The 18042-nt window shown below is 36.8% G+C and overlaps 1 protein-coding gene across 3 annotated transcripts in view; it reads right to left on the reverse strand.

Annotated features, from left to right (window-relative positions):
• Positions 1 to 2410: 2410 nt before the first annotated feature.
• LOC106120805 (UHRF1-binding protein 1-like) overlaps positions 2411 to 18042 on the reverse strand; it is a 19996-nt gene continuing 4364 nt past the window's right edge. Inside the window, exons 3-29 of one of the 3 annotated variants that reach the window (XM_013316245.1) lie at positions 17777 to 17887; positions 17512 to 17589; positions 16196 to 16300; positions 15864 to 15990; positions 15414 to 15574; positions 14851 to 15001; positions 14281 to 14407; positions 13680 to 13785; positions 12980 to 13094; positions 12324 to 12415; positions 11865 to 12000; positions 11202 to 11377; positions 10701 to 10815; positions 10442 to 10576; positions 9812 to 9981; positions 9489 to 9664; positions 9144 to 9280; positions 8845 to 8982; positions 8457 to 8625; positions 8134 to 8248; positions 7609 to 7743; positions 6590 to 6601; positions 4895 to 5026; positions 4395 to 4535; positions 3782 to 4086; positions 3507 to 3618; positions 2411 to 3214 (exon numbers count right to left, since the gene is read on the reverse strand). In XM_013316245.1, the coding sequence (XP_013171699.1) occupies positions 3182 to 3214; positions 3507 to 3618; positions 3782 to 4086; positions 4395 to 4535; positions 4895 to 5026; positions 6590 to 6601; positions 7609 to 7743; positions 8134 to 8248; positions 8457 to 8625; positions 8845 to 8982; positions 9144 to 9280; positions 9489 to 9664; positions 9812 to 9981; positions 10442 to 10576; positions 10701 to 10815; positions 11202 to 11377; positions 11865 to 12000; positions 12324 to 12415; positions 12980 to 13094; positions 13680 to 13785; positions 14281 to 14407; positions 14851 to 15001; positions 15414 to 15574; positions 15864 to 15990; positions 16196 to 16300; positions 17512 to 17589; positions 17777 to 17887 (3510 nt within the window). In that variant the 3' untranslated portion in view covers positions 2411 to 3181. Of the gene's footprint in view, positions 3215 to 3506; positions 3619 to 3781; positions 4087 to 4394; positions 4536 to 4894; positions 5027 to 6527; positions 6602 to 7608; positions 7744 to 8133; positions 8249 to 8456; positions 8626 to 8844; positions 8983 to 9143; positions 9281 to 9488; positions 9665 to 9811; positions 9982 to 10441; positions 10577 to 10700; positions 10816 to 11201; positions 11378 to 11864; positions 12001 to 12323; positions 12416 to 12979; positions 13095 to 13679; positions 13786 to 14280; positions 14408 to 14850; positions 15002 to 15413; positions 15575 to 15863; positions 15991 to 16195; positions 16301 to 17511; positions 17590 to 17776; positions 17888 to 18042 lie in introns of those variants that run through there. The other 2 variants (XM_013316246.1, XM_013316247.1) reach the window with 2 other exon arrangements.

Genomic DNA, 18042 nt, shown 5'->3' on the forward strand with positions numbered 1-18042 from the left:
AATTCTAAGATTTAATAAAGTTATTAAGACATTGATTATAATTAGTAAAAATACGAAGACAACGATATACGAGAAGCAAATGTATATAACATAGATATACAAACTCTAGATGGAGCATTACATAACTTTGACGTTTAATCTTAACTCATTTCGTATTGTAAATGACAACACTGAGGAAATCTACCACAACAAAGACCTACGAAAGTTTTTTATTCGCCTTACTTTTTGCTCCAGGTTACATAATCTATATATCTATGCTATATAAATAATAATAATAGTCAATTAAATACATGTTTTCCTAAACAGGCACAATTCCATATTAAAGTGAATGTCCATGACACCTGTATCTCAATATTGCCATCTCTTTTACTCTCTTTGAAAAGAACAGAGATAGCAATAGTTTATTACAAATGTAACGACATTCTAAATTCATGATTAAACAATAATATATTAAGACAAAATGTCAATACACTTATTATAGTAATGACATGTGACACTTGAATATTGCCATCTCTTACATTCTCTTAGAAAAGACAGAGACGACATGTGTCAATATAAACACGCTGGTCGAAGTTCACAATATACGAGTTTTTATTTTCAACAATCGACGATTAACGATGACTTTTTTAATCCTAGTAGAACAGGGGTGGTCAATCATATTGCGACTATTAGTCCATTATAGCAAAACAAAAAATTCGTAAAGACATAACTTAAGGAATGAGGTTCGGATGCAAAGCTCAAACTTATATAAATAAATATTTACTAAGAATAATTGTCAGTTTTAAATTTCAATTTGAATAAAATATAAAAAAAACTAACTTTGTTAATCGTATAAGGTATAAGATTACGTCAGTAAACAGCAGATTTGAGTCTAATCAAGTTGACCACCCCTGGTATAGATTGTCAAATTTATCTGACCCGGTGGCGACAAGTGAAATTAAATCACAAAAGCTGTAAAAATGCTACAAGATCCTTTTGACTACAGTAGGTTTAACATATTTTTCACCGAGCCAGATAAATTTGTCGCACTATGATTTTGACAACTGTTATTTTGTAGATACTTAATATGTTTTAAAAAAGCTAAACCTTTTTTAATTATTTACATTTTGATTATTCGATTTATTATATACTAATTACATAGAAAGCATTTGGAAGATAAATACGTGGAGTACATGAGTTTAGTTATAAGCCTTATTTTTTTATGTACAACACAATACAATTATTTTATATATTTTTATTATTATTATTGCTAATCTTTCATTATTATTATTTGTTTTTTTATATTAAGCCAACAATATTATTTAAACAGTTTAGTAACTATAAAAATTCTTGACAAAAAAATTTAAGACGTAATAAAGTAGATGTATGATTTAAAAAAAAACTAATTAATTAAAAAAAAATAATAAAAAAATCAATTTAACGATGTATAAAAACAGGCATATAATTTCAATTACAAAAATACAATTATTTAAATTTATATTATTACTTAATTACACATTTTTTTTAAATCCCACTAAAATTTTTAGGGAGATTATACATACGCGTAATTTTTTTTTTAAATTGAAAAAAAAAGCGAAAATTTTTGATAGTAAAGTAACTTTGCCTCAACTCTGCTGCACAGAGTCTTAATGTAATTCATAGTAAATATTCACTTAGGATGACTACTGACTCTGAGTTCGATATTAAGTTGATTAAAATGATTAAACTGTAACCCTTTCAAGACTTGTATATTACAAAGATTTTAAGATTATAAAAATAATAAATGCTAATCATATTGATAACTATTTCAAGTTACTAGTAAATTACTTTTCTATACATTTGATAGCACCGTTGATGACAACGTAAAAAATTGTACTATATTCCAAAAAAAAAAAAATCAAAATGTCTGCCAATGATATGATTCTTTATATAAACAATCTGTACTGGCGATTTAACTATTAAACAAATAAAAAAAAATTAAGAGATGTTTTTCAAAAAATTAAAAAAAAATATTTAGTTAACCCCTTGGGTACTTTTGACGTTTGAGACACATCAGTTTTTTCCCCTAAGAGCGGTTGACGTGTTTTAAACGCAAATAAAAATTAAACTTTTTAAATATTTTAGTAATAAATACATTCGTACATAAAATGCCTTTACATACTACTTCAAGCAATCAAAAATTATTTCCATTCCACTTGCAAATATTTTCTCAAATAAATCCATACCCAAGGGGTTAAAAATCTCTCAGATTCATAGCGTCTTATGTAGCCTATATTTTAACGATAAAGTTTATTTATCTTATACATAAAATTCTCGTGTCACAATGTTAGTTACCATACTCCTCTGAAACAGCTTGACTGATTTTTATTTAATTTTATATACATATTAAGTATGTCTAAGTATCGTGTACTATATATTTTTTAATCCCGCTCGGACGGAGTCGCGGGTGACAACTAGTATATATATGAGTATAAAAAACCTTATTATTATAGTATAAGTTTATTTGTTGCCTTGTTACTGACTTTTGGTGAACAGAAATATATTTATTGACATGGAAAAAAATATTATGTTCCTTTGATAATATTATTAAGTAACGTTGTAGTGATGGGTAAAGAAAAAAATCCACGAATTTAGCAATGATTTTTTTTCCGTGTCAATAAAAGTTTATGCAAAAGTCTAGTCTAAATTTTAGTCAAATCACTGGGTTTCAATTCATTATTGGCAGTAATATATTTATTACAAGTATATTTCTTTTCAAATATCTTGGCGGTTGACCTTGAAATGCACTCCCCATTATCTCTGTACTCCGCTCTTGTTCCCATGATATTTGAAACATACTATAACTGTACTTAAATCTCATGAATAATCTAGGCAATTTTACATACACACAAGACCTAAGCTTTGTAAACTTCAACTTTTACGTTAAATTCCATTAAAAAAAACCAACATTTCATCACTAATTATTATTAGTACACATATATTTTACAATTTCCTTACAAAAAAAAATACAAAGTGTCATCTTTTAGAGATAAGTTTACAAAATTTAGATCTGAATGTGGCACATCCTATAGTTACAGCGTAGTGTTGGCCAGTGTTGGCTGAGCGGTGGCGCAGTGCTACATGTACGCAGCGAGGGCTCTCAGTGTCGGTCGCCGCAGCACGCCGTGCAGTCGAGGCAGTGCTGCGCGCCGCTGCGGGACCGCTACCTTTTGCTGCGACAACCACTTAGTTGCTCCTGAAAATATAAACAGATTAACATTATACTAGCTGTCGCATGGGACTCCGTCCGTGCGGAATTTATAAAAAACTTAAGGGAACATAAAAAATCTTCATCAAATTACTTAAACCTTGATTAAATTCGTCTACCTATTTAAGGTCTGAATCGTTCTCGTCAAATCCTAGTATAAATGTTTTCAAATGTCTTAGCAGCTCTGAACTTCTTTCGAGTCGCTGCTGGCGTTTGGAATGCGGGGAGAGGGCACTTACGACCTTGGGCTGCCAAGATATTTGAAAAGAGTTGTACACACCTGCAAGACTCGCACGGCGTCCAACAGCTGCTGCTTGTCGGCCAGTAATGTGGCCGCCTCCTGCTGCGCCGCGTGCACACACTGCTTCAATACTGACGCTTCTTCCACTTTGCTGTAAAACGAAAAAAAAAACAAACTATAGTCTTCAAATATAAATTTACGGAGTGTTGACAATTGGTGTAGGGGGGGAGGGGGAGCTGCTTCTTCTTCCTATCTCACGAATTAATTAATATAATCTTTATCACAGTTAGCAAAGCCAAATAAAACAAACTCACGCTCTCAACTCCCTATTATCCTCTGCTATCCTAGCCAAGGTGACAAGGCGCTTCCTCAATTCCTCATTCTCTTTGCTGAGCTGTTCTATCCGGTCTGCTGAGTCGTCGTGTTGTGGAGTGGGCGTGGCCGGTGACGTGACAGTGGAGGGCGTGGCGAGGGGCGGGCCGAGGTAGACCACGCCCGTGCTGTCGCGCGACACTCGCAGTGAACTCAGCTCCATGTCTAGAGGTTGTGGTGGGGGAGATGATATCGAACGAGTTGGACGGTCTTCGATTAAATGGAGTTTTACATTTTCTAATAGTACCTGTCAAAGAAAACATAGAAAAATTGTATTTTTCTATATTAGTAACTAATAAACTCAACAACTACTGAACTGATTTCAAAACTTCTTTCACAATTAGAATGCTACATTTTCCGTTCCATCGAAGTAATATTATAAATGCGAATGTTAAGATGGATGTTTGTTAGAAGATCTCCAGAACGACTGTATGGATCTCGCTGATATTTAGCATAGACGTAGAACATAGTCTGGAAGAACACATAGACTACTAATTAAGTTTTATTTAATTTCACGAGCGACAGCTAGAACTTAATTTTGTTCCATTTACTCACTTCTAATGGCATCGGAGGCGCAATAATTTCATCTTCAATGAACTCAGCCAGCGCTAGTGCGGTGCTCATGTTGAGAGCTATACTCAAATCCCGTACTCTAGCTTCTAGTAGTTCCTCGTATAAAGCTAGACCAGACTCTCCCTGAAATAATTGTTAAAAAGTTGTCAAGTAAATCTGATCTTGCGAGTTTTTTTTTATATCATAAAGTGAGAAACAAACAAGCCCATGGACGTCAGTAAACACAGATACGTTGACTACCATTAATCGACGGAAGAGTGGACACACAGAAAGACTATATTTCCCTTTCTATTCGTCCCAAAACACAGAAGAGGGGACATATAGCAAGGGGAATGTTTCGGAAGTCTTAAGATAAGAATGTTTATCAGCCTAACGTCATTGTAATTTCGAATTAGGTCAAATTAAAGTAAATAATACGTTCTCGAAAAATTAACACCCAAAATCTTAGTAATATTGAAAATAGGTTTTTCTTGATTTCTTACCTTTTCATCAACTTGTTTCGGTAGTTCATTTCTAATCAATCTGAGAGCAACGTGAGGAGTGTCTCTCGTCGTCAACTCAGTCTCATCCACGACAGGTTCCGTCCATGCGCGGGCACGCATCGAGAATTTGTTCTAAAACATGTTAAAATAAATGAAAACACGAAGCTAATTTGAAAAACAACAACTATGTTTGTATATTTATATTAGTATATTTATATGTTACATGCATTTCTACTCGATATGTCTTTAAGTTAAATGAATATTTAAAAACAATAAACGTATAATTAAAAATTAAGTTTTTAAAACAAATGGTCCTATTATTAAAGTGTAAAGCAAAATATCTTTATGTTTTCTGTAATAAATACTATGTTACAAAAGAAATCATTATAAAATAAAAATAAAAATCTTTAAACCAACATATAAACTAGAAGTATATAAAACATATGAAAGTTTATAGTCGTCTTTTATTTACAAACTGCAAGAGAAACCCGTAAAGTTAAAATAAGCTGGTAATTTACAGCTTTAGTCAAATTAGATTTAAAAAAAAATCCAGCTTAATAATTTCACGCGTTTTTAAGAAAAAGGGTCTGGACAGACAGACGGACGAACAACAAAGTGATCCTATAAGGGTTCCGTACCTCATAGGAAAAAAACGGAACCCTTATCACTTTGTTGTCCGTCCGTCCGTCTGTCAAGACCATTCTTCTCAAAAACGCGTGAAGGTATCAAGCTGGAATTTATTTCGTATGAGGTGTGGAACCCTAAAAATAATGATAGGCAACTCAAAATTTTCAATATAATTGTAGAATTAGCTTTATTATGTATATGATAGTTATTATGTTACTTAATATTATATATACAAATTTTTGGATGGATGTATGTTTGAAGATATCTCCAAAACTGCTGAATGGATGTCTCTGAAATTTGGCATAGATGTAGAACATAGTCTGGACGAACATATAGGCTAGTTATTTAGTTTTTTTTAATTGCGTGCGGACAGAGTCTTGTGTGACATATATATATTAAATAGCATCTAACTAAAATTAGCATTGTGTGTTTTGAAGCCACCCAGTGTATGTTATGTGCTATAAATAATAGAAGCGTTTACGAAAATGTTTCCATCTTTATTTAGTTATATAAAATTTGATAAATATTAAATTACTTCATAATAATACAATTCTTTTCTAACCGTGACATTCTGAGACTAAAATCTTTGTATAAAACATATCGTCATCCTTGTCTTTATCACAAAAGAGATAACATGTTTAAAACGGAAATTTTTGATTCAGAAACCCTCGGTAATACCAAAATCTATGTATAAAACGTATCTTTGACAAAACAGAGATAGATATTTTTATGCATGGATTTTAGTCTCGGAAACCAACTATAAGTGAGTTTTAAATTCATGTTCACTTTATTTTTATTACAAACAGATTAAATAATTCAGTTTTAATGTTATGTTTATTTATTTCCAAATATTTTTGTAAATAAAACCGAAAGATTTTAAAATCCAACAATATCATATATTCTGGTTTTTTCTATATATATATATATATACTATGTTGTAGGTTGAGAGGGAAACATTTTCAGTGAGTCATCCAGACAGACAAACCCCCTTGGCTAGGACACAAACCGCTACAAACTATCGCAGTCAACCACTACGTCATGTTGCGATCCAACAGCCGCATAATGTACCTTGAGTCGTATCTATGGTCGCGAGCCGAGCGGCCGGGAGTTGCCATAGAGAAACAAAAACACACATACACAACATAGTTAAGAAAAAAACGGATGCATATCATTTTATCATTTCAATTTGGAATCAAAAATATTTATGGATAATAGAAATCCACTGCACTCGCTTGTATAAATACATATTTCTTCTCTCTGTTTATTCAAAGAAAACATAAGAGATAGCAATATGAAGGGCCGTATAACATTTTCGGAAATCTTCCAAATACAGGGAACTACAGGGGGTGACACAAGCGCCCCTTTATATCAGACATAGGCGCCTGGTGCGCTCTCTTATGTCCGGCGCCCTGGGCGCCCCCTTACACCTGGCGCCCTGGGCGCCCTGGGCGGTCGCCCCACTCGCCCTACCCTAAGGCAGTTACTGACAATATGTATTTATACAAATGTAACGACAGTGGAACTTCACAATTACAATGGGATGTGAGATGAAAACATACATGCAAAATACTACAATATCATCATATATATTTCTAGACGTTGAAAAAAACTATTTAAATACATTTTTTTAATGAAAAAAAAAACATAAGTTATGATGATATTGTAGGGATTAAATTAAGATGAAAATGACTTTAAAAAAATATTAAAAACGATTTGTTTTAATAATTTTAAAACATGCTGGGACAATCAAAAACTCAAATAACTTAAAAAAATAAATTGAATAAAATGTAGTGTTTATTACTGTCAGTATCAAATAGTAGAGGAAATAATATGCGGAAATATATATAAAAAAAGAAATATATTGTAAAAAAATTGTGGAATAAATTACATTGTTTTGAAATATTAATACAGTTCAATTCAATGTGACTATGAGTTGAGGTGAAATGAGTTTTATTCCTTAACAAATAGAGTACAATTTATAATGTAAGTGGACCTTGTATTAATGTTGGACGACGTGAATGAGTCAAAGTAAAATGAGTCTTATGTGAGAGTTGTTAGAGTGTAGTTTAAGATATGAGTGTATGCACCTGGAACTCGTCCCATGGTATGGCCGCGCACTCGTCAGTGCTGAGGTCGTCAGCAGCAACACGGAGACAGGACTTGCCTCCTGCACTCTGCTGCACCAAGTGAATGTTGTTCAAACGCCACGTACACGTAGATATCTAGACAAAAAAAATATTTTTTTTTTAAGTTTGAACATATTTTTAGCCTTTTACTTAGGTAATTATAGAGGAAATCCTTCTCAAAGATTCTCTAAAATAAACATAATTTAAATAATGACGCAAAGAACGTTTAAAGCTAGAGAGGAGAGAGAAAGAGAATAAAAACTCATTTTCTCTCGCTCTATGTGCTTTTTGGTAATATTTTATAGACCAAATAAGCTGTCGCTTATGACTCCGTTAGCATAGAATTTAAAAAAAAACTTACTTAGTAGCTTATGTGTTCTTTCAGACTAAGTTCTACATCTACGTTAAATTTCATCTTCTTAAATTTTATTAGTTTTTTTTGACTAGTTTCGCTTGAACAGTATATGATTATTGGTGATGACTGACCAGGTCTCGTCTCCTGCAGGAGCTGGCGAGTGAGTGGTCGCTGGGCGAGGAGGAGCGCTCCACCACCTCAGCCGCCACCTCCACCCCACTCGACATGCGCCCCTGCTCGAACTCCCTGACAACATGTTAACTCCATAAATCTTCCGACACAACAATTCAACTTCTCAATTCGATCTTAAATATTTAAAAGTAAAATATATCAGTAATAAAGTGGAAGTAGAATTTTTTTGCCTTTTTTATATGATTAAAGTATCAAAAGGTTCAGGGGGTGTCTAGAGTATATAAAGTAGAGGAGGTGTGTAATGTACAGGGGGTGTGTATACCTAAATGCGACGTCAGCGTCGTCTGGCGACTCCGCGGCGAGACCGACAAGCACGTAGCGCTCACTGTCCGAGCTGGCTGTGGAGGCCGCGTCGCTACGAGAGTCGTCACGTCCCAGAGCGTCAAGTGACGTCACTAGTGACGTCAGACCTCGACGCATTGATGAGAAACCTGACATAAACAATATAGACAAGATATCGTATTTTTTCAACATATAGAATAGCATGAATAAAATTATTTCAGGAATTTTAAAATTTACATGACGTAGAATACTTTGTTGATCGTTCTAATAGATGAAATTCCAATCTAGTATTGAAACATATTATTGTCTCTGTTTTAAAAAGAATGAGCGAGATGGCGATAAGTTTTTGTATATTTCTTCATTATTACCTCCAAAGCCGATCCCTGGACTGGGCGGTACTTCTTCAGCAGGTAGAGGCTGCGCACTACAAACCTCTATTGGAGCGGGCAGCGACAGCACAGCACTGTCACGGTCCTGCATAGAGGGCGCCATTGTCGCCTCCGAACCTGAAAGTACATAAAATACATGACTGTTACAACAGTAATGTAAAGTTACACAATTTGTGTGGTTGTGCGTGTGTTTGTGTGTGCATGAGAGAGAGAGTGAGAAAGACAAACACACATTACCATTGCTTATAGTAAATAATGGTAAGAATGCGACTATTTACCCAATTTAAGGTCTTGTAGACTGGAAGAGTCGAGGGGCACGCTGTCGAGGTCCCTGGAGGACTCCTGGCCGGGGCAGTTGGACGGCAGCACCAGTGTCAACTCCACCGCAGGGACAACGATTCCTGCTACTATTGACCTACGAAACAAACATTGTATAAATCATTTTAAGGGTAGGGTAAATAATTATTTCATCTATTTCGAATTCCTGAAGCCAGGAAAAGAGTAGTTTTAAAACTGAAATCGACTTGCCATCTCATGTGTCATCTGTCATTTTGTACATCTTACATCTCGTGTGTCATTTGTCATACTTTACGTCATTTATCATCCGTCAAATTGTTCCTCACCCATCATCTCCATCAGGTTGTCTCGCGGCATCATGCGCGAGCCACGCCATCATCTCAGCGACGCGCTCGAGTGTACGCAGCAGGAATAGTAGCTGGTAGTGGTTGAGCTGCAGCCCCGCTAGTCCACATGTGCGACCGATCACCCAGATACGGGAGAAACCCTCCTCGAAATACAGCTGATGGAAGAAAATTTAACATTTAAAGAAAAGGAGACAAAGTAGTTGATGCTTAACCAAATAGCAAGGCATATCTTAAAGCTTGTATATACATATAAATAAAAAAAACTATTAGTGAGGCGGTAGTTAAATGAACAGTGGGCGTACCCAAGCAGTGAGGGGCGTGGCATCAAGCAGCGGCGCAGGTTTGTAGTTAGTTGCGCGTGCGCCGCAGAAATCCGCCCACAACGGCTCTACGCGTGCGCACCACACCGACCTGCTCTCGCGCCACAGCAGCTCCGGGGAGATAGCACTACCCCGGTCTATGTCGTCCAAATCTATAAACAAGTTTAAAAATGAAACAAAACATAACAAAGCGTTCTGTGATTTAATTTTAACGTATCACAAATATTAACTGTGTGTTTTTGAGACCAAAATCCCCGCTTAAAACTTATCATTCACCCATGGTTAGTGGAAAAAGAAGAGAAGAAAGAGAGGATAGAGAATGTAGTTGCAACCTTGATTTTTTTTTATGTGGACCCGTTGTAGTTACTTTTGCCACGAGCAAGTGGCCCCTTAATCTTACTAATATTATAGATACGAATGGTTAGATAGAGGGATCGATGTTTGTTTTAAGATATCTTCAGAACGACTGAACGGATCTCGATGAAATTTGACATACATATAGAACATAACCTAGAAGAACACATAGGCTACTTATTATGTTCGTTTTTAATTCCACGCGAACGGAATCGCGGGCGACAGCTAATCACTAATAAAGTAATAAATACTTCATACTATCAGCATGCAGCAAGAACTGCTCATGTATGGGGTCAAGGTCGTCCGGTGAGCAGGGGAACTCTCCCCCACGTGGCGCCGCACGACGCACACACGATATTATGGACGCGAGGTCTGCACGAGTGCCTGCCGTATCTGAAAGTTTGGTAACAAATAACTGAAAAAAACTGTAAAACAGCCCCTAAGGTCCCCCTACCTTAGTCAGGGCCTTCCCCATGGGCCATAAACTAGAACTACTAAAGTTTAGTAGTTTACTTACTAGATCTAGGCGATTCCCGGACATTAGTGAATGTGGCTCGTGCGGTACAGATATGCAACTCCTTGGGTCGGTCCCTCTGCTGCGACACGTGCTCCGGACCCGCCTCCAGCACTAACTGGAACAATTACTCAATATTACATTTGTTCAAATATAATATAATCTTACAGCAGTGAAATTCCACTGAAATGACATTTGTATGGTCACATATTGTTGTCTCTGTTTATTCAAAGACAATGAAAGAGATGCCAATATATGTAGATAAAAAGTGTCCCGGAAGTCGAAACATAGTAACATATCACAAAAACGAAGGTTAGGTTAGTTTTTTGCATATTTACATTATATTGGACGGCTAGATGTTTGTTAGAAGGTATCTTCAGATGCAGCATGAATCACACTGAAATTTGGCATAGGCATCATAGCGTCAGTTTTTTTTTATTTCGCGCGAACAGAATTGCTGGCGACAGCTATTCTACATCAAATTAATTTAGGTAAATAACTAACCTTAGGCATAATAGCCTCTGTGCGTACATCAATGTAGCTGGCCTGGTCATCTGCTGCAGCCGCAGTGGCGACTGCTCGGGCCACGTGCGGCAAGAACGCTGAGAGCCACACCACGCTCGGCACATCCACTGACACGCGTACTGGACTCAGCTGCACGTATAACTTCGGAGCAGGTACTGTAATTACATTCAAAATGTATTTTAGTCCTTCGAGTCGGATAAAAATCCGACTCAAAGGACTAAAGCCGGATTTATTAAAGAAATAAGTCACTTTGAAATTAGCAATTTATTTTTAAGACACGCTGATGCCTTCAATTCTTTTATTGGTTACTTAAACACTTTTGCTTGTAGATCTTGTGATTAATCTACAGTCAGGGTTGCCCTTAGTGACGGTTATCGACTTTATATACCAGTTATTGTGAACATACTTATTTGAGCGTGATTATTGAACAAATAATCAAAATTAATAGTATTACTGCTAATTTTGTATCAAATATTAGAAAATTAGTAAGGAAAGTATTTGACCCGAAGTCATTAACTGTAGGTTTCTGAGACCAAATTTCAATTTAAAACATATTGTTAATGATAGGGTTGACGATATATTTTATGCAGAAATGTTGGTCTTAGAAACTCACGGTAAGTATGTTTGGATATCTAACCCTACCAGGGAAGCATACATCGCCAGGGTAATAGAAGAAGGTCAGTTCAGCATGCAGCAAGCCCGCGTCTCCGGGGAGCGTCGCTTTCTCCGCACTCACGAGGGGGCGCGGTGTCTCTCGGGATTTTGATCCTGTTGATACCTTAAAAAAAATAAAAGATGACGTCTCAATAAAACCAAGTAAATATAACAAAGCATTTAAAAAAAATTAAAAATAATTAAATGTCAAAAAAAAAACGATTTTTAGGTTATTTTTTGATCGAACCTGTTTTTTAAGGCTGGTAACATTTTTTTACGTTTATAAAACGTACTAGCTGTTACACGCAACTCCGTCCGCGTGCGATCAGAAAAAAAACTTTATTAGTAGCCTATGTGTTCTTCCAATCTATATTCTACATTTATGCTTATGAGATGAGAAACATCCATCCATCTAAAAATTCACATTTATAATATTAGTAAGATTACCTTATTAACAGTGAAGTCGTCTATCCTCAGTACGAGGCAGGTCGTCATCAGCTTGCTGAGTTGCTGCAGTATTCTAGTACGAGTCGGAGAGGCTGGAAAATTTACACTTGTTATGAAAATTGTTTGACCAAAGATTGCAATTGGAATACATTGATTCATCATCAGCTCACTATACGTCTCCAATGAGGGTCTCAGAGCCTACACTAAGTTAGAGACTAGGTCATAGTCAACCATAGCTCAGTGCGGGTTGACTTCACACATATCTTTGAATTTCTTCTTCAGATATGTGCAGCATCACGATGTTTTCCTTCACCGGAAGGATATCTAAAAATGAACATAAGGGTTTCGAATTTCAAAGAATATTTTAGGCAACTTTACTTGCAATCTGCAGGTCCTGGGTTCGAATCCTGCCATGTACCAATGTGTTTTCTATTTTCGATTTACATATGTACATTTATCCGATGTTCTTACGGTGAAGGAAAACATTGTGATGCTGCATATATCTGAGAAGAAATTCAAAAGATCTGTGTGAAGTCAACCCGCACTGGGCTATGGTTTACTATGGCCTAATCACCCCTGACTTAGGGTAGGCTCCGAGCCCCTCATTGGGGGCGTATAGTGATACTGATGATGATGAATAAGCCGAAGGTATTTACCTTGCGAGGTAACATTAGTGGACGGATTGTGTGCAGCCTGCGGTGAAGTTGCGGTTGTCTTGTGGTTAAGTCCATTAGATACCGGAGCTTCAGTCTTCTCTTGATGACTTTGTTGCTAAAATAAAACATTTTTACTGTTGCCATTTACAAAAATATACAGTGTTGCTATATCTATATATTTAAAAGAAAGTCGTGTTAGTTACACTATTTATAACTCAAGAACGGCTTTACCGATATGCCTGAAAATTGGTAAGGAGGTAGCTTAGAGCCAGGAGACGGACATAGGATACTAATTATTCATTTTTTTGGAATGTATGCCTTGAAGAGGTGGTTTTTATTTAACTTACTAATATTATAAATGCGAATGTTTAGATGGATGTGATGTGGATGGATGGATGGGTGTTTGAAGATATCTCTAGAACGGCTGAACGGATCTCGATTAAATTTGTCATACGTATAGAACATAGTCTGAAAGAACACATTGGCTACACTAATTAAGTTTTTTTATATATCCACGCGAACGAAGTCGCGGGCGACAGCTAGTTTATAAAAGAAAACAAGTTTTTATTGTATTTTTAAGTAGAATATGGCTTTTTTAAAACAACAACAACTAAGCATGGAAATAATAGTAATTGCTATTAATGAATTGCCAAAAAAAATTTTGTGCAATAATTGGAAGAGTGTTCTAGTGCCTATATACCTTATTACTGGGTGTTAGGGGTCTAGGGTCTAATGTGTCCAGCAGTGACGTGCAGAAGGTCGACAAAGCTTGTGATAGCCACTGGCTGTGTGGTGTGGCCGCCTCCCTGCAATGTCACATGTCACTGTCATATGTCACTGTCAAATGTCACCGTCAAATGTGGAACATGACAACATTTACATCTGTCATTGTGCACAGAACAACAAAAATGACATGTATTAAATAGAAATCTTACTAATATTATAAATGCGAATGTTTAGATGGATGTTAGAAAGTATCTCTAGAACGTCTGCATGGATCTTGCTGAAATTTAACATAGATGTAGAACATAATCTGGAGGAACACATAGGTTACTAATTAAGTTTTTCTTTAAATTTAGCGGACGGAGTCTTAGCTAGTCTATGATAAAGATGAATGCGAAACATAAAAATCAAAGCTTCAATGAATCACCAATTTTCATGTTACGGAAATATCTGGATATCTCGACTATTTACAAAACGGCTAGACCGATTTATTAAATTTCATATACATATCAGTAGGTCTGAGAACGGACGGAGTCGAGGGAGACAGCTAGTTGATACATAAAATGCAAGATATTCACCTATATCCTCTCCAATGTCGCCTATCATCAGAAGCCTTGTGATAGGGGAAGAGATCTGCCTGCATGCTCACCAGTGTCACCTGCAGCGCACCACCTTTACCCAGAGACGGCATCTCTGAACGACCCACTGAAATACAACAAAGGATAAATAAGGGTTTCCACTGTTGAAACACTCGTTTAACAACATAACATTGGTTCTGCAATATCTGTTTCAGTAACACACAGAAGACAGGAGTCAAATGGAAGTAATCCCATGTGGTCTGATGGGTGTGTGCTGAAGACCTCATTTTACCCCTCTTTCCCTTGTCACCCACGAGTGGATTTGACGGAGTGGGGTGACGTCTAAGAAGGGGAAATATTCTCTTTATGTGTACCCCATTTTCCATCGCTTTAAGGTAGGTAACGCATCTGTAATTGCTATGTCTATGGGCAGTAATGGCTTCGTTATTTCTGCGAATTTTAGTGTCCCAACCTATTCTTTTCTTATTAAAATTTTTGCTTTTAAAAACACACTAGAATAATCACTTTTCGCAAAAAATCATGTAGTTTTACATCTATGTTATCACTTACATCCAGGGTCATCACAGAGATGCAGGTCAATCCTGGGCGCGAGCAGGTGGTACGAGGTCTCACGCACGTCATGCTTGGCGAACATGCGCGCGAGCAAATCCCGCTCGCCTGTACTCGCCCGACTTTGGATCTGTTCGCGGGGCTCTTCGATCTGAAAGAAGATGTATAGTATACTAGTATAAAGGTCATAATTTTTCGCGTATTTTTATTTTCATATCTAAAAAGATAGCCCATTTACTTTATGATTAGAAAACTACTTAATAAATCAATAAACAATAGCAATGTTTTTTTTTAAATCACCTATTTATTAAGTCTGGCCACACACAACAGTAGGTTTTGACTATTGAAATACCTAAATAGAAAATTTGACCATCCCTTTCATTCTGTTCGAAAAGAGAGGTATAACAATAAAATGTAGAAAGTATTTCGGCACAGGAATCACCAAAACTGAACTCTATAAAAGGACTGACTATAAGACGTAGCATTTTATCGTAACTAAGCATTTATAAAGACCAGTGTCTTAAATGCCCTAAGGATGTGTATAAGTGTTAACGCGAGGCTACCTTGCGTGCGGCGGCAGCTCGTGTGGCTGCGCGAGTTGCGCGGCGCACCGGTCCGGCCAGTGCGGCGGCGCAGGCGAGCGCGGCGCGCAGCTGACCGTCTGTCAGCGCCCACGCCAGCGGCTCCGGACGTACCACGAGCCGGGAACCAGTCACCGCACAGTCTGCATACGTAGACTAACACATGACTACAACTCGTATCCCCCACTTTTTATTCGGGAGGTGGACTTAAAAACGATACTCTATTCCTAGAGGGAAGAGGAACGGGGAGTTATGTGGGGTTTTACCCAATAAAACCCGCATACGCTAGCTTCTAGTGCCAATCGGATCCGGGATATCCGTTGCTAAGTCCTATCCCCATAGACAAAGAAACATCGACGACAATCTTCTTTGTACTGTATAAAAATATGAAGTGTGTACGACAGTATCATGTTATTGTTCACGTGTACTTACCGGAGAGTCGTTTCTTGATAACAATCCTGCAGTGCGTGTTGCCTAGCAACAGGCGGAGAGGTGGCAGGTTAGCTGCCGCATCGCCGTACGCTTTCGCCTCTATTCTTGCGCTCTGCCATTCCAATTCCTACGAAACCACGAGAAAAAACTGACGATTTCAAAATTTACTATCACTAAGTTTAAAAGATTGTAAAACTAATGTATAATATTAAAAAAAAATAATCTTGTGTTTCTTTGTTATTGAAATCTTAGTAGGTATATATAAGTCAAATTCCTTTCGAAATACATAATATACTTATTGAAGTAAATAAAAGTTTGAAGGCTGGACTCACCTTGAATATCAAAAGTTGTCCAGTATCGGGAGACTTGATTCTCGTCAGTCTGAGATCTCCCTTCCTACCTTCAGGTGTGCGGGACTCTACTGTTACTCTAGAGATCTAAAACAAATATTACGAGTCAACTAAAAAAGCTATAGCCAAGGACGTTTATTCCCTACCCACTTAAGTCAAATGTTATTTTAATGCATCTATTTATAGTGAAACAAGGTACTCTAGCCCGGTGAGACACTGTTTTCCAGGTTAGTTATGTCAGAAAAATATAAAACCTACATGGTCATAGGTACTGGCATAAAAGAAAAAAGATGACATTACAGCTAAAATACGAAAAGGATATTATGACACTTTCAAATTGACAGAGTGGCGCTAGTGAGGTATTAAAATTTGGTTTATCTTTTGCCCATCAGGTCAGATATTCTAATCGGTCTATATTGGTGCTTATAACTCTTAAGGTAACTGTTTGTCGTAAGATATTTAATTCTGAGTGGGAAGGGAATTTATTTCTTTAACTGTAAATGTGGAGAAGTCATTTGTTGTCGCACTTTTGTGGCTTCAGCTCACGTAACTGCTTACCCGTTTTAGTTCGTTACCTAGTGGTTCGTGATCCCTTGTTTAAAATAATTAAGGTTACTTTCAAAGAAATGAAACTAAACACAAACTTGCTGCTTAAAATAAATTATAATAATAAAATTAAACTTAACAATTTTATTCTGTAATTATTATTTTATAAAGGTCGCCAGAAACTTAGTCAACGGCAGAATTAAAAAAAAATTATGTATAACATGCATGCATCCAGCTAACTTCCCGTTCAAGACACGTCAAAATCAGTACAGCCGGAGATTACCCGGAACAAACGCTACCTTGCAGACCGACATAGAGACAAGAAAATTTAAAATTAATATTTCCTTGTCAGCTACGCAAATACACCAAGTGTACGATTTTTTTTCAGTTTTACACCATCATCATCAGCTCACTATACGTCCCCACCGAGGGGCCCGGAGCCTACTCTAAGTTAAGGGTGATTAGGCCATAGTCAACCACGCTGGCCAAGTGCGGGTTGGTTGACTTCACGTATATCTTTGAATTTCTTCTCAGATATGTGCAGCATCACGATGTTTTCCTTTACCGTAAGAACGTCGGATAAATGTACATATGTAAATCGGAAATCGAAAAACACATTGGTACATGGCGGGATTCGAACCCAGGACCTGCAGATTGCAAGTCAAGTGCTTGACCACTGAGCCATCGACGTTCTAGTTGTACACACAGACACTTAAATTTTATTAATATGTAATATATATTATAATTCTCACCTGAACACTGCTGGTAAAGGCATCGCAATTGAAGTCAACTTGTACTTGATTAACAGCCACTGAAATACCGTCTATAACCTGAAGGTAATAAGGTGCTAAATTGTACAAACTAATGAATCTATTATCATTTGTTTAACGATACTTAAATTTGCAAAGTCGACCTTGATTCGTGTTTTTATTGACTTATTGGATTCCTTGTGCAATATTTTTTATCTCGAAAATAATTCTATATGTTTTTTTTACCTAAAAGTACATAACGTCTTACCTTATGTATATAGCTGTATTTACCCGGTACAGGCATAGCGCCTGCCGCACCAGGGTTCATGACGCGTGGCTCCGTACACACTTCCAACGCTATGTGTACTTCGTCCAGATTCTGCGAAGATAAATTTATGCCGTAATCCATATTGTAGACTAAAGGTACGCGTCCATTGGCCGGACGCAACGCACGTATTGCTCGCAACGGTTTTTAGTTTGCCCTATTTGGATATAGCAAATCAAATAATTTCGTGCTTGCGGTGCGTCCAGCAT

This window comes from Papilio xuthus, unplaced genomic scaffold, assembly GCF_000836235.2.
Source record: "Papilio xuthus unplaced genomic scaffold, Pxut_1.1 DF826949.1, whole genome shotgun sequence".
Taxonomy (NCBI): Eukaryota; Metazoa; Arthropoda; class Insecta; order Lepidoptera; family Papilionidae; genus Papilio; species Papilio xuthus.